This window comes from Choloepus didactylus, chromosome 9 (assembly GCF_015220235.1).
Source record: "Choloepus didactylus isolate mChoDid1 chromosome 9, mChoDid1.pri, whole genome shotgun sequence".
Lineage (NCBI taxonomy): Eukaryota > Metazoa > Chordata > Mammalia > Pilosa > Megalonychidae > Choloepus > Choloepus didactylus.
Window position 1 is genome coordinate 61,000,199 of NC_051315.1, and position 14,760 is coordinate 61,014,958.

At 39.4% G+C, this 14,760-nt stretch overlaps 2 protein-coding genes across 7 annotated transcripts in view; one reads left to right on the forward strand and one right to left on the reverse strand.

The window, feature by feature from the left end:
* DYNC1I2 (dynein cytoplasmic 1 intermediate chain 2) overlaps positions 1-14,760 on the forward strand; it is an 83,408-nt gene that overhangs the window by 13,450 nt on the left and 55,198 nt on the right. The gene's annotated exons all lie outside the window — the stretch shown is intronic.
* Positions 7,263-7,673, reverse strand: LOC119544085 (succinate dehydrogenase assembly factor 3, mitochondrial-like). The gene has a single exon (XM_037849191.1). It carries the CDS (start codon positions 7,671-7,673, stop codon positions 7,296-7,298), a length of 378 nt encoding a protein of 125 aa, XP_037705119.1. The 3' UTR covers positions 7,263-7,295.

The window sequence follows — 14,760 nt, forward strand, 5'->3', positions numbered from 1 at the left end:
TAGCATTGGCATATTGCCTTTGTTACATTTAATGGAGGTATATTACAATGTTACTGTTGACCATAGACTCCAGTTTGCTTTGATTATGTTTTTTCCTGAATACCATCCCTTTTTCAAATTTCTACATGGTTGACATTCATTTGCTTTCCCACATGCAAAAACATTTTTATATTTGTATATTTAGTAACAGTCATTGGCCACTCCAGTTTTTGCCACGTTATACAGTCCCAGTCTTTATCATCTATCTTTACCTCTGGTGTCATACATTCTCCTATCCCACCTCTTTCAGCTTTACTCACAGACATCTTTGTTCAGTGTACTTACAATACCGTGCTACCATCACACAGTATTATGCTATCTATTTCTGGATCTGTGCAATCAGTCCTAAACATTCTGTAGTCCTTCAGCATCAAATGGCTGATCTCTGCCCTCTTTCTATCTCCTGGTCGCCTGTGTTGTCAGCTTTTAACTCCCAAAGTTTGTTCATTAATGTCTGTTCATATTAGTGAGACCGTACAGAATCTGTCCTTTTGTTTCTGGCTAACTTCACTCAACATAATGTCCTCAAGGTTCATCCACATTATTACATGATCCATGTCTTTGTTCTGTCTTACAGCTGCATAATATTCCATCATGTGTATATACCACAGTTTGTTTATCCACTCGTCCTTTGATGGACATTTGGGCTGTTTCCATCTCTTGGCAATTGTGAATAATGCTGCAATAAACATTGGTTTACAAATGTCTGTTTGTGTCTTAAGTTTCAGTTCCTCTGAGTATATACCCAGCAATGGAATAGCTGGGTCATATGGCAAATCTATATTTAGCTTCCTGAGGAACCTCCATACTGTCTTCCAGAGTGGTTGCACCATTCTACATTCCCACCAACAATGAATAAGTGTGCCTCTTTCTCCACATCCTCTCCAGCACTTGTCATTTTCTGTTTTTTGGATAATGGCCATTCTGGTAGGTGTGAGATGATATCTCATTGTGGTTTTGATTTGCATTTCCTTAATAGCCAGTGAAGTTGAGCATTTTTTCATATGCTTTTGAGCCATTTGTATTTCCTCTTCAGAAAAATGTCTGTTCATGTCTTTTGCCCATTTTTTAATTGGATTGTTTGTCTTTCTGTTATTGAGATGCAGGATTCCTTTATATATTCGGGATATTAAACCCTTATCTGATATGTGGTTTCCAAATATCATCTCCTATTGTGTAGGTTGCCTTTTTACTTTTCTGACAAAGTCCTTTGATGTACTAAAGTGTTTAATTTTGAGGAGATCCCATTTGTCTATTTGTTCTTTGGTTGCTCGTGCCTTGGGTGTGAGGTCTAAGAAGCCACCTCCTTTCACAAGATCTTTAAGATATTGCCCTACATTTTCTTCTAAGAGTTTTATGGTCTTGGTGCTAATGTTTAGGTCTTTGATCCACTTTGAGTTAATTTTGGTATAAGGTGTGAGATGGACATCCTCTTTCATTCTTTTGGAAATGGATATCCAGTTCTCCAAACACCATTTATTGAACAGGCTGCTCTTTCCCAGTTGCTTCGACTTCACTGCCTTATCAAAGATCAGTTGTCCATAGATGTGAGGGTCTACTTCTGAACACTCAATTCAATTCCATTGATCAGTATATCTGTCCTTATGCCAGTACCATGCTGTTTTGAGCACTGTAGCTTTGTAATATGCTTCAAAGTCAGGTAGTGTGAGACCTCCCACTTCATTCCTCTTTCTCAAGACATTTTTGGCTATTCGGGGCACCTTACCCTTCCAAATAAATTTAGTTATTGGTTTTTCTATTTCTGTAAAGTAAGTTGTTGGGATTTGAATTGGTATTGCATTGAATCTGTAAATCAGTTTAGGTAAAATTGCCATCTTAACTATATTTAGTCTTCCAATCCATGAGCATGGTATGTTCTTCCGTTTTTTTCAGGTCTTGTTCAATTTCTTTTAGCAGTTTCTTAGAGTTTTATATGTAAAGGTCTTTTGTGTCCTTCGTTAAGTTTATTCCTAAATACTTGATTCTTTTGGTTGCTATTGTAAATGGGATTTTTTTCTTGGTTTCCTTCTCTTGTTGCACATTACTTGTGTATAGGAACACTACAGATTTTTGCGTGTTGATCTTGTAGCCTGCCACTTTGCTGTATTCATTGACTAGTTCTAGTAGCTTTGCTGTAGATTTTTCTGGATTTCCTACATATAGAATCATGTCATCTGCAAATAGTGAAAGTTTTACTTCTTCCTCTCCAATTTGGATGCCTTTTATTTCTTTTTCTTGCCTAATTGCTCTAGCTAGAACTTCCAGCACAATGTTGAATAGCAATGGTGATAGTGGGCATCCCTGTCTTGTTCCTGATCTTAGAGGAAAAGCTTTCAGTCTCTCCCCATTGAGTGTGATGTTAGCTGTGGGTTTTTCATATATTGCCTTTATCATATTGAAAAAGTTCCCTTCTATTCCTATCCTTTGAAGTGTTTTCATCAGGAAAGGATGTTGAATTTTGTCAAATGCCTTTTCTGCATCAATCGAGATGATCATGTGGTTCTTCTGCTTTGATTTATTGATGTGGTGTATTACATTAATTGATTTTCTTGTGTTGAACCAGCCTTGCATACCTGGAATAAATCCCACCTGGTCGTGGTGTATAATTCTTTTAATGTGCTGCTGGATTCGATTTGCGAGTATTTTGTTGAGGATTTTTGCATCTATATTCATTAAAGAAATTGGTCTATAATTTTCTTTTTTTGTAGTATCTTTGCCTGGTTTTGGTATTAGGGTGATGATGGCTTCATAGAAAGAGTTAGGTAGCTTTCCCTCTTCTTTGATTTTTTTGAAGAGATTGAGCGGGATTGGTACTAATTCGTTCTTGAATGCTTGGTAGAATTCACATGTGAAACCATCTGGTCCTGGGCTTTTCCTTTTTGGGAGCTTTTTGATGACTGACTCAATCTCTTTACTTGTGATTGGTTTGTTGAGGTCAGCTATTTCTTCTTGAGTTAATGTTGGTTGTTTATGCTTTTCTAGGAAGTTGTCCATTTCATCTAAGTTGTCTAGTTTATTAGCATATAGTTGCTCATAGTATCTTCTCATTATCTCCTTAATTTCTGCAGGGTCGGTAGTTATATTTCCTTTCCCATTTCTGATTGTATTTATTTGCATCTGCTCTCTCTTTTTTTTTTTTTTTTGTTAGCCTAGCCAGTGGTCCATCCATTTTATTGATTTTTCTCAAAGAACCAACTTCTGGTTTTGTTGATTCTCTCTATTGTTTTCCTGTTCTCAATTGCATTTATTTCTGCTCTAATCTTTGTTATTTCTTCCCTTCTGCTTGCTTTGGGGTTAGTTTGCTGTTCTTTCTCTAATTCCTCCAGATGAGCAGTTAACTCTTCAATTTTTGCTCTCTCTTCTCTTTTAATATAGGCATTTAGGACAATAAATTTCCCTCTCAGCACCGCCTTTGCTGCATCCCATAAGTTTTGATAACTTGTGTTTTCGTTGTCATTTGCCTCGAGGTATTTACTAATTTCTCTTGTAATTTCTTCCTTTACCCACTGGTTTTCTAAGAGGGTGTTGTTTAGCCTCCATATGTTTGTGAATTTTATGACCTTATGCCTTTTATTTATTTCCAACTTCATTCCATTGTGGTCTGAGAAAGTGTTTTGTATAATATCAATATTTTTAAATTTGTTGAGACTTGCTTTGTGACCCAACATGTGGTCTATCCTAGAGAATGTTCCATGAGCACTTGAGAAAAAAGTGTATCCTGCTGTTGTTGGATGTAGTGTTCTGTAAATGTCTGTCAAGTCTAGTTCATTTATCATACAATTCAACATCTCTGTTTCTTTAGTGATCCTCTGTCTAGATGTTCTATCCATTGATGAGAGTGGTGTATTGAAGTCTCCAGCTATTATTGTAGAGGTATCTATTTCTCCTTTCAGTGATCGCAGTGTTTGCCTCATGAATTTTGGGGCATTCTGGCTTGGTGCATAAATATTTATGATTATTATGTTTTCTTGATGAATTGACCCTTTTATTAATATATAGTGTCCTTCTTTGTCTCCTTTAATTGTTTCACTTTTTTTTTTTTTAAAAGAATAATCATATATGTTTTATTAGAGTAGAAATGATGAAACTTAGAATTGCAATTATAATGGATTTAAATAATAATCTTGTTGAAATTCCGTATCTATCATTATCATGACATCCTTATCCGGCAAAGTTACAGAAAAATCGCACAGGAGTGACATTAAAAATAAATTTACATATTTAAAAAGCGTATCAGCAAAATTCCAGAATTTTGGAACCGTTTTAGAATCATTCTTTCTTATTTAGTTCAAAAATCAAATCCCATCCAGTAATATTGTTGTTTTAGTTTGCTAATGCTGGTTCCAAAATGGCTTTCTCCCAGGACGTTCCTCTCTAGGCTGCAGTTCCTCAAAAATGTCACTCTTAGTTGCACTTGGGGTATTTGTCCTCTCTCAGCTTCTCCAGAGCAAGAGTCTGCTTTCAACGGCTGTCTTCAAACTGTCTCTCATCCGCAGTTCCTGTGCTTTCTTCAAAGTGTCCCTCGTGGCTGTAGCTCCTCTTCAAAACATCACTCACAGCTGCACTGCATTCCTTCTGTTTGTCAGCTCATTTATATGGCTCCACTGATCATGGCCACCCTGAATGGGCGGGGCCAAGCCTCCATGGAAATTATCTCATCAGAGTTATCACCTACAGTTGGGTGGGGCGCATTTCCATGCAAACCACCTAATCCAAATGTTCCAACTTAATCTCCACTAATATGTCTGCCCCACAAGATTGCATCAAAGAATATGGCTTTTTCTGGGGGACATAATACATTCAAACTAGCACATTCCACCCCCTAGACCTCAGAAAAGCATATTCTTTCTAAATACAAAATACATTCATCCCATCACAATATCACAAAAACCTAAATCATTTCAGTAACAATAGTTAAGTACAAGATTCCATCAAAATCAACTATAGGCATGGTTGGTCCTAAGGCATAATTCTCCTTTAGCTGTGGATCTGTGAACTTAGAACAAGTTATGTGCTTCCAATATACAAAGGAGGGGCATTCATAGGATAAACATTCTCAACGCCTTAAGAAGAATCCTTAAGGAAAACAGGGTTCACAGGACGAATGCAGTTCCTAAAACCTGCAAGGACAAACTCCATTAGATTTCAAAGTCTGAGAGTCATTAACACAATGAAGTTGTACCCTTGGGGCTTGAGAGAGTGGGAGTCTAACCCTTCCTAAGGGCCTTTTCAGCAGCCTTTTCCTCTCCAAATGCTGGGGTGAGTTCTCCAACATATCCACACACTGGGGAGACCACCTTCTCGGCCCCACACTCCTCAAACATCGGGGTAGCACCTGGATTCCCTTCCATCTCTGGGGCACACACTCATCCCCTTCAGAACAGTGGCATGGCAGCCAGGCTCTCCCCAATTCCCTGGGAGTGTGCTCCTCCTGCTTTGGGACCTGGGGTGGCAAAACTCTTCCGGAGCATCGAGGTGGAAGGCCCGCCCTCGACCTCCAGGGCAAACTCACCCTTTCCATGCGTGTGGGCTGCTCCGCTCTCCCAGCCCAAGGCCTCTTGACTCCAGACCTCAACCTCCATGGCTCTGTCTTTGAAGAAATTTTTCCTTCAATTTGTTCATTGTCTGTCTCCTCCAGTCCAGACTGGCAACAGCTCTATCTACAAAAATCTTGCAAAAATTCTGTTGGCTTCACATGAAGTACACAGGGGTCAAAGCCATCAGACAATAGGACTTTCCACAAATCCTTTCTGCTTAACTCCTTTTCCAATCTTGGCTTGTACTGAAATGGCGGCTGAGTTCCACGTTTGGTTACATCCTCACATTGGGCTGTAGCTTCTGGAATTCCACCCCCTGGAAGCCTGGAATTTTCCAAGCCATCAGCTTCTGGTTTCTTTGAACCCAAGAGTTCAGTTCTAAGTTTCTCTCTCTCCGCTCACATTGTACTATAAGCTGCAAGGAGAAGCCAGGGTACATCCTCCACACATAGTCTGAAGATCTCCTCAGCTAAGTATTCCAGGTTGTCGTTTTCAAATTCTTCCTTCCATATGACACCAGGACTCAATTTTGCCAAATTCTCTGCCACTTTAAAAACAAGGAACTGGAACTTTCTTCCAGTTCACAACAACACATTCATCATTTCTGTTCAAGTCCTCATCAGAAGTATCTTTAGAGTCCATATTTCCACAAACAATCTCTTCAAAGCAGTTTAGGCCTTTTCTATCAAGCGCCTCACAATTCTTCCAGAATCTTCCCCTTATCCATTTAAAAAGCCACTCCAACATGTTTGGTATTTGCAAACACCGCAGCAAAAGCACCCCACTCTCACTACCAAAATGTTTTGTTTGCTAATGCTGCTGGAATGCAAAACACCAGAAATGGACTGGCTTTTATAAAAGAGGATTTATTTGGTTACACAGTTACAGTCTTAAGGCCATCAGGTGTCCAACGTAACACATCAGCAATCGGATACCTTCACTGGAGGATGGCCAGTGGTGTCTGGAAAATCTGTTACCTGGGAAGGCACGTGGCTGGCGTCTGCTCCAAAGCTCTGGTTCCAAAATGGCTTTCTCTCAGGATGTTCCTCTCTAGGCTGCAATCCTCAAAAATGTCACCCTTAGTTGCACTTGGGATATTTGTCCTCTCTCAGCTTCTCCAGAGGAAGAGTCTGCTTTCAATGGTTGTCTTCAAACTGTCTCTCATCTGCAGCTCCTGCGCTTTCTTCAAAGTGTCCCTTTTGGCTGTAGCTCCTCTTCAAAACATCACTCACAGCTGCACTGCGTTCCTTCTGTTTGTCAGCTCATTTATATGGCTCCACTGATCAAGTCCCACCCTGAATGGGTGGGGCCATGCCTCCATGGGAATTATCTCATCAGAGTTATCACCTACAGTTGGGTGGGGCACATTTCCATGCAAACACCCTAATCCAAATGTTCCAACTTAATCCCCACTAATATGTCTGCCCCACAAGATTGCATCAAAGAGTACGGCTTTTTCTGGGGGACATAATACATTCAAACCAGCACAACTGTTACCCCAATAATGTAGTTTTTCAACTTTCTACTAGTGATACCAACCCAATAGAGCAGAGCATTCATAATATCCAAAAATTAAAGAATACTTCATTAATACCAGGCATTCTTAAAGCCTAAAAGCTGATAAAATGAATTTAAAACCAAACAAAACAAAACACAACACTGGTAGTTAAAATAAGGAGCTTGCAATTTAAAATGCTTTGCTACACTTTATTGTATAGACTAAAATTCTGGTTTGGTAGACTCAGTAATACTAAATTGCCTACTGGGCTTAGTAGCTTCTTGCATTAACTCATGCAACTGTCCAATCTGTTCATCACGAAAGTCATTCAGTTTTTCTGCTGGGAGGGCAGTTCCAAAACATGCTTTTTCATATGATTTGTGTCTGCTTTCGTTAGCTTGTTGCCATAGCATTGCTGCATATGCCTCCCATTCCTGCAAGAAGCGCTGGGCCTCAGCAGAACCAACGGTCTTATGTCTCCTAAATTCATCCTTCACATACTGATCCCCCAGGGATTTGAGGTCAGGGGGCAGAACTTGGTGTAGCAGCAAGATGCGACGATACAAGTTCCGGACGCGAGAGACGTGCCGGCCAGGCATCTCGCCGCGTCTGGAGCGACAAATGCACCTGCGCTAATTGTTTCACTTTTGAAGTCTAACTTGAAGTTAGACTTTAGATATTAGATATTAGATTTAGATTTAGATATTAGATATTAATATAGCTACTCCCACTTTTTTTCTGGTTGTTGTTTGCATGAAATATCTTTTTCCAACCTTTCACTTTCAGTCAATGTTTGTCCTTGTGTCTAAGGTGAGTTTCTTGTAGACAGCATATAGATGGGTCCTGTTTTTTAACCCATTCTGCCAGTCTGTGTTTTTTTATTGGGGAGTTTAATCCATTTATGTTTAGTGTTATTACTGTAAGGGTGGTACTTTCTACTACCATTTTGTTTTTTGGAATTTATATGTCATATCTTATTTTTTCCTCTCCTTTTACCTTTCCTGATAATCTTCATTTCTGCACTCTTCTCCAACTCTCTCTCTCCTGTCTTTTCCTATCAGCCTGTAGCCCTCCCTTTAGTATTTCTTGTAGTGCCAGTCTCTTATTCACAAACTCTCTCAGTGTCTGTTTGTCTGAAAATGTTTTAATCTCTCCCTCATTTTTGAAGGAAAGTTTTGCTGGGTATAGAATTCTTGGTTGGCAGTTTTTCTCTTTCAGTATCTTAAATATATCATGCCACTGTCTTCTTGCCTCCATGGTTTCTGCAGAGAAATCTGTACATAGTCTTATCGACTTTCCCTTGTATGTGATGGATCGCTTTTCTCTTGCTGCTTTCAGAATCCTCTCTTTGTCTTTGACATTGGACAATCTGACCAGTAAGTGTCTTGGAGTAGGTCTATTGGGATCTATTCTATTTGGGGTACATTGTACTTCTTGAATCTCTAATTTTCTGTCTTTTATAAGAGTTGAGAAATTTTCAGTAAATATGTCTTCTATAACTCTTTCTGCCTCTTCTCCCCTCTCTTCTCCTTCTGGGATACCCATAACACGTATATTTGTGTGTTTCATGTTGTCACTCAGCTCCCTAAGACCCTGCTCATAGTTTTCCATTTTTTTCACCATCTGTTCTTTTGTGTGTATGAATTCGAATGACCTGTCTTCCAGTTCACTGATCCTTTCTTCTGCCTGTTCAAATCTCCTGTTGTGTCCCTCCATTGTGTTTTTCATCTCCTCCATTGTGGCCTTCATTCCCATGAATTCTGCCATTTGTTTTTTTAAGTTTATGAATTCTTCTTTATGGTCATCCAGTGTCTTCTTTATATCCTTTAGCTCTTTTGCTATATCTTCCTTCGTTTCATCAAATTTATTTAGCATTAATTGCCTCCACTCCTGTGTCTCAACTGAGCTATTAGTTTGTTCCTTTGGCTGGTCCATGTTTTCGTGTTTCCTGGTATGGCTTGTTATCTTAAGTTCTCTAGGCATCTGATTTTCTTGATTAGTTTATTTTGGAGCTTGTTTTCTTTTACCTAGTGGTTTTCTTGTTGGTTGGCTTTGTTCTCTGGCCTCTGTTACTCAGTTCAACTTATTCTAGACCTCTAACTTAGGCTCTATTTAGTTGATCAGAATTTTTCCCCTCTTGTTTTTTCTGTTTCTTGCTCTGCCTCTATGTAACCTTTTTGTGAGTGGGTCTCCTCAGCTATGGTCGACCCTAGTCAGATTTTCCCAGTCTAGTGAGGCCCAGGTCTCATTGGGAGGGTATGGAGTTTTCCTGAGAATGAGACCCTCCTATGAGGCCTTTAGAATTGGTGCTTTTCCTCTCCTGTCCAGCAGGTGGCAGTGGCCAGCCTGCAGCTCCCCCACCAGTGTAAGGGGGTATGGAGCCTTTAGTTCTCCTGGTGACTCTGATCCTGTCAGGGGCGTGGCTGACTGAAGCTGGAATCTGAATTCCAGCCCCTGGGGTCTGAATTCCCAGAAGGAGGACTGCCAGTTGAGCTGGACCTCCCTCCACTCTCCCAATCCTCAGAACTCCAGTTGTTTCTCAGGGGCACTATTCCCTTCTCCCCTCTCCTCTTTGGGGCCTCTCCAGGTAGATTCCTTGGTCAGCCTGAGTTGCCAATTAAAGATGGCGGTGGAGGCCTTCAGTAGTGAATACGGAATTCAAAGACACTGTGGGTACCCTGTCTCCCCCAAGCCCAGCCTAGTCCCTCAACCTGGGCTTTCCGATAGAAAATAACCACATATATTACTTTTAGATTTGAAAAAAAAAAACAAAACAGAAAAGAAATCAAGAAAAAGAAAAAAGGAAAAAAAAAAAAAAAGTCTCTTTTAAAAGTCTTTCCCCAGCCTAGAAGTTTTGTCAGTGTCGGAATAGAGCATTTAAAGATATGCTTTGGGCTATTGTCTGATAATTACTCTTGCCGGGGTGGGGGGGTGGGGGTGGGCTATTGAAATACAAAAAGATAAGGGATCAGTGAGAAGCCAGAAGGGACAAAATGTGGGGGGAAAAAATGGCTTTTTTGGAGTCTGGGAATGGGTGTCCGCTTTTACGTGCCCCCACTTCACAGAGCCCAGTCCTTCTTTAGCACCCCAGCTCCCAAAGTTAGTTAATTATTTGGTTAATTAATTCTGCAGTTGAGGCTGGGTTGAGCCTACCTTCTTGCCCTCAGCAGATTGCTGTTTTTTGTTTGGTTTTTTTTTCTCCCCTTTCAGGGAGCCGGCAGCAAGACAGTCTGTGAGGTCTGGGTGGGGAGGGGCGCCAGACCCCTGGTCTGGGGAACTTACAATGTTCGCTGCGATCTCAGCTTTTCCTCCAATTCCAAACTTGTGTCCAATGTGTGACTGGTTACTGGAGACCCCGAAAACACTGTTTCATATAGTTCTTGGGTAATTGCCAGCTGCTCTAGGGGAGAGACGAAATTCTGCTCCTCACCACTCCGCCATCTTGCCCCGCCCATGGTTATGGTTTTAAAATAAATTGGGCAGCTTTCTCTTTTTCTGTTTTGTAGAATGACTTATATACGATAGCTATTACCTGTTCATTCAAAACTTGGTAGAATTTAACTGTAAAATTGCCTGGGACTAGAACTTCTCCCCAGTGGTTATTGGCATTATATACCATTTCAATTTGTTTTTTAATGGCTAGAGTCTGTTTAAATTTTATAATTCTTGTTGTATTGGTTGTTTTAAACAACAATAATCATTTATTAACTCTCACAGTTGCTGCACATCAGGAATTTGGGAGCAACTTAACTGAGTGTTTCTGGCTCAAGATTGCTTACAGGATTGAAGTTAGAGAAGTAGTCATCTGAAAACTTGACTGGAACTATAGGATTTGCTTTCAAGATGGCTCATGGCACATGGCTGGCAAGATGATGTTGGTTGTTATTGGGAGGTCTGAGTTCCTATCTATGTAGGCCACTCTCCACAGAACTCCTTGAGTATCCTTGAAACGTATCATCTAGGTTCTCCTAGAATAAACAGTCCAACAGAGGAGAGCCAGAAGGAAGCTATCCTTTTTGGACATCCCTGGAAAATCACAAAGCATCATTTCTGCCACAGTCTATCACTTGGAAGAGAGACACTAAGTCCAGCCCACATTCCCAAGCAATTTGTGGATGTTCTGTAAATATTTGCAGCAGACTCATAGGCCTCTTCATATTTTGAAATGACCGTGTTTCTTTTTTTTTTACCTTTTAATATATTAATATGATGGTTTACATTGATAGGTTTTCTAATGTAAAAGCACACTAACATTCTAGAATAGACTTGGTTATGAGTTCCCATTTTTTTTATAAATTGTTGGATTAGTTTGCTAATATTTCATTTAGAAAATTTTCCCCTTTGCTCATAAGAAACACAGGCCTATATATATATTTTTTATTTTGAAATATCTGGTTTTATATTCGCAGTTTTACTGTCTTCATAAATGAATTGTATGGTTTTCTACCTTCTGTTATCTTGAAAGGTTGTATAATTTTGGAATTATTTATTTCTTGAACATTTATTAGAATTTTCCTTTAAAATCAATTGAGCCCTTGTATCAGTTTTAGCATTTCATTTCTTTTTGGAATATATCCATTTCAACTAAGTTTTCAACCTTAGGGTCATATAGCTATTCGTAATTCCTCCATGAATTTTTAATCTTCATTATGCCTACAGTGATTTTTTACTTTTCATTTCATATTTTGCTCAGTTGCATTTTTTTGTTTTTTTCTTGCCACATCTTTGTCTGTTTTATTTTTTTTCAAACAACCAGCTTTTTGGTTTATCTCACCAAATTTCTTGTTTCTATCATTGAAAAGAACTTTTTATTTTAAAATAACTTCAAACTTGTAGGACAGTTGCAAAAATAACACAAACCCCATACAGTAAACTCAGCATTCCCCCCACCACCTCAGATACCCTGATCTGCCAATTTTAACATTTTGCCAACTTGGCTGTATCATTCTCTCTATCATCTGTCTACCTATCTATCTGTCTGTCTGTCATCTAGCTTCTGAACATTTGAGAGTAGGTTGCACATATAATCCTTGAACACATGCTTCCATGTATCTTTCCTGTGAACAAGAGTATTCACTTAAGTAATTACTTATTTCAGTTATCAAGTTCAAGGAATTTAACATTGATGTAAAGATAGCATCTCATATTCCATTTTTTTCTTATGTCCCAATAATGTCCTTTTGAGCCTTTTCTCCTCCATTCTTAGATAGCATCTAGTATCATGTATTGCATTTAATTGTCATTGTCTCTTTGGTTGCTCTTTTTTTTTTTTTGTAAAAACTTATAAACAATGTAAACTTTCCCATCTCAACCACTCCCAAGCATACCATTCAGTGGGATTCATCACATTCATGATGTTACGGTACCCTCACTACCTCCATTACTAAAACTTTCCCATCTTCCCAGACAGAAACTCTACCCCCTTTTTGTATTCATACTCCCTGCCCCTGACCATCTGTACTCTAATTTCTGTCTCTGTGAACTTGTATATTCTCCAGTATTTTCTTTCTACTTAGCATGGAGCTTAAATTTAACATCCTAAATGTACATTTGTTTTGATACTAACAGTTCAAGAGTATACACAGATTATGTTCCTATATTCCTCCGTCCCCTCACCTTTATGTAGTTCTTGTCACAAATGACATGGTTATACATTATGAGTTCCAAACCACTGATTGCTTATTACCTTTTACACATTTGCCTTTTAGATCCTATAGGAGGTAAAAATTGGAGTTACAAACCAAAAATAAAAAGTGCTAGTATTTATAATGACCCCTGTCATTACCCTTACCAGAGATTTTTATTTCTTCATGAGTCATCAATCAATTGTCTGTTGTCCTTTCTTTTCAACCTGCAGAACTCTTTTTTAGTGTCTCTTGTAGGGCTGGTCTAGTAATGACAAGCTCCCTGAGTTTGTATCTGGGAATGTCTTAATCTTGCCTTCATTCATGAAAGACAGCTTTGCCAGATACAGAATGTTTTAAATGAAAACATTTAAAGTTTTCAGCACTTTGTCAGCCCACTACCCTGTTGCCTCATGATTCCAATGAGAAATCGACATTTATTTTTATTGAGGCTCCATTGTACATGACATGTTGCTTCTCTCCTGAGGCTTTCAGAATTCTCTCTTTATCTTTGGCATTTGACAGTTTGATTATAATATGCCACAGTGTGGGCCTATTTGGGTTCATCCTGTTTGGAGTTTGTTGAGCCTCACATATTTCATTAAATTGGGAAGTTTCCACCTATTGTTTCGCTGAATATTCTTTCTGCCCCCCTTTCTCTTTCTTCTCCTTCTAGCATCCCACAGTGCATGTAGTGGTACACTTGACAGCAACCCACACATTCCTCAAACTGTTCACTTTTCTTCTTTCTTCCTTCAGCTCCTCAGACTGGATGATTTCAATTATCTTATCTTCAGGTTCGCTGATTCTTTCTTCTTCCATCTCCATTCTGCTGTTGAGCCCCTCAAGGGGCTGTTACTGTGGTCTTCAGCTCTGTTCAGTTCCTTTTCGTTGTGTAATATCTGTCTCTCTGTTGATATCTCTTTGTGTTTATCTGTTATTTTCCTGACATCCTTCAGTTCTTTGTCCATGTTTTCCGTTCGCTCTTTGAGCATATTTAGAACTATTTTTTAAAAAGTCTTTGTGTGGAATATCCCAGGTCTGATACACCTTCCTGATGGTTTCTAATACTTTAATCTTCTTTACTGGTCCATCAATCCCTGTTTACTCTTTGTATGTTTTGTAATCTTTTTGTTGAAACTTGGACATTTTGATATTTTAATGTGTTAACACTGAAATATAGACTCTGAGGCATTTGTTCCTTAAACTTGTCTCCAGCTAGCTAGTGTTATGAAGTACTTTCCTTAAATGCCAGGAACTAACAAAGAAAAAAAAAGGAAAAAAAAGAAAGTACCTTTCCCAGTTTTTTCAGATTGACTGTGCAACTGCTCTCATTCAGGGCTTTGTCCCATATAATGAGTTTAGAGAATAGCTCCAGGCCAAAGCTTAGGGATCTCCCTGGTTTTTTGTGTGCACGCATCTTGTCTTGAGCCTGCACCTTTGGCTCCAGGAATTCCCCGTTACACAGTCCTGAATGTCTCCTCTTCCCTAGGAAACATTGGCCTCACAGCTGGGCATTGCACTATATTCCTATAGCTAGCAATCTTTTGCTTCAGGTAGCATTCCTTGACTTCTGTCCCACAGCATTCTGTAGGAGCACTCTCATGAGCTCCCTTCTACCTGTAGGACAAGTGCTGGGAAGGTGAGTCCCTCGGGCTACCAATAGACAGGTTGAGCCAGACATGCATGGTCCCAGTATGTACATGAGGGTTACTCTGATCCCTCTGGAACTGGAACCAGGGATCTGTGCACCAGGAGTGTGGGCCAGCTCCAGGCCAGGCTGGTGAAAGGTAGGGAGGGGCCACATGGGTCCACAAGTAGCCTTTTTCTTGAGTAACAGTGCTCACCCTGTTACTGCAATCCTTTAACTGACTTCTGGGGCTTTGAGAAAGATGTTTCTGCCAGTTCTTGTTGATTGTTCAAAGCTTCTGTTGGGGAATGGAGTTCTGAAGTTTTGCATTATGCCTTCTTGATCTGGTGGGCTTGCTTTAATTGATTATTTTTTAAACTTAATTTTGTTGAGATTGTTCACATACTATACAATCATCTAAAGATTCAAAGT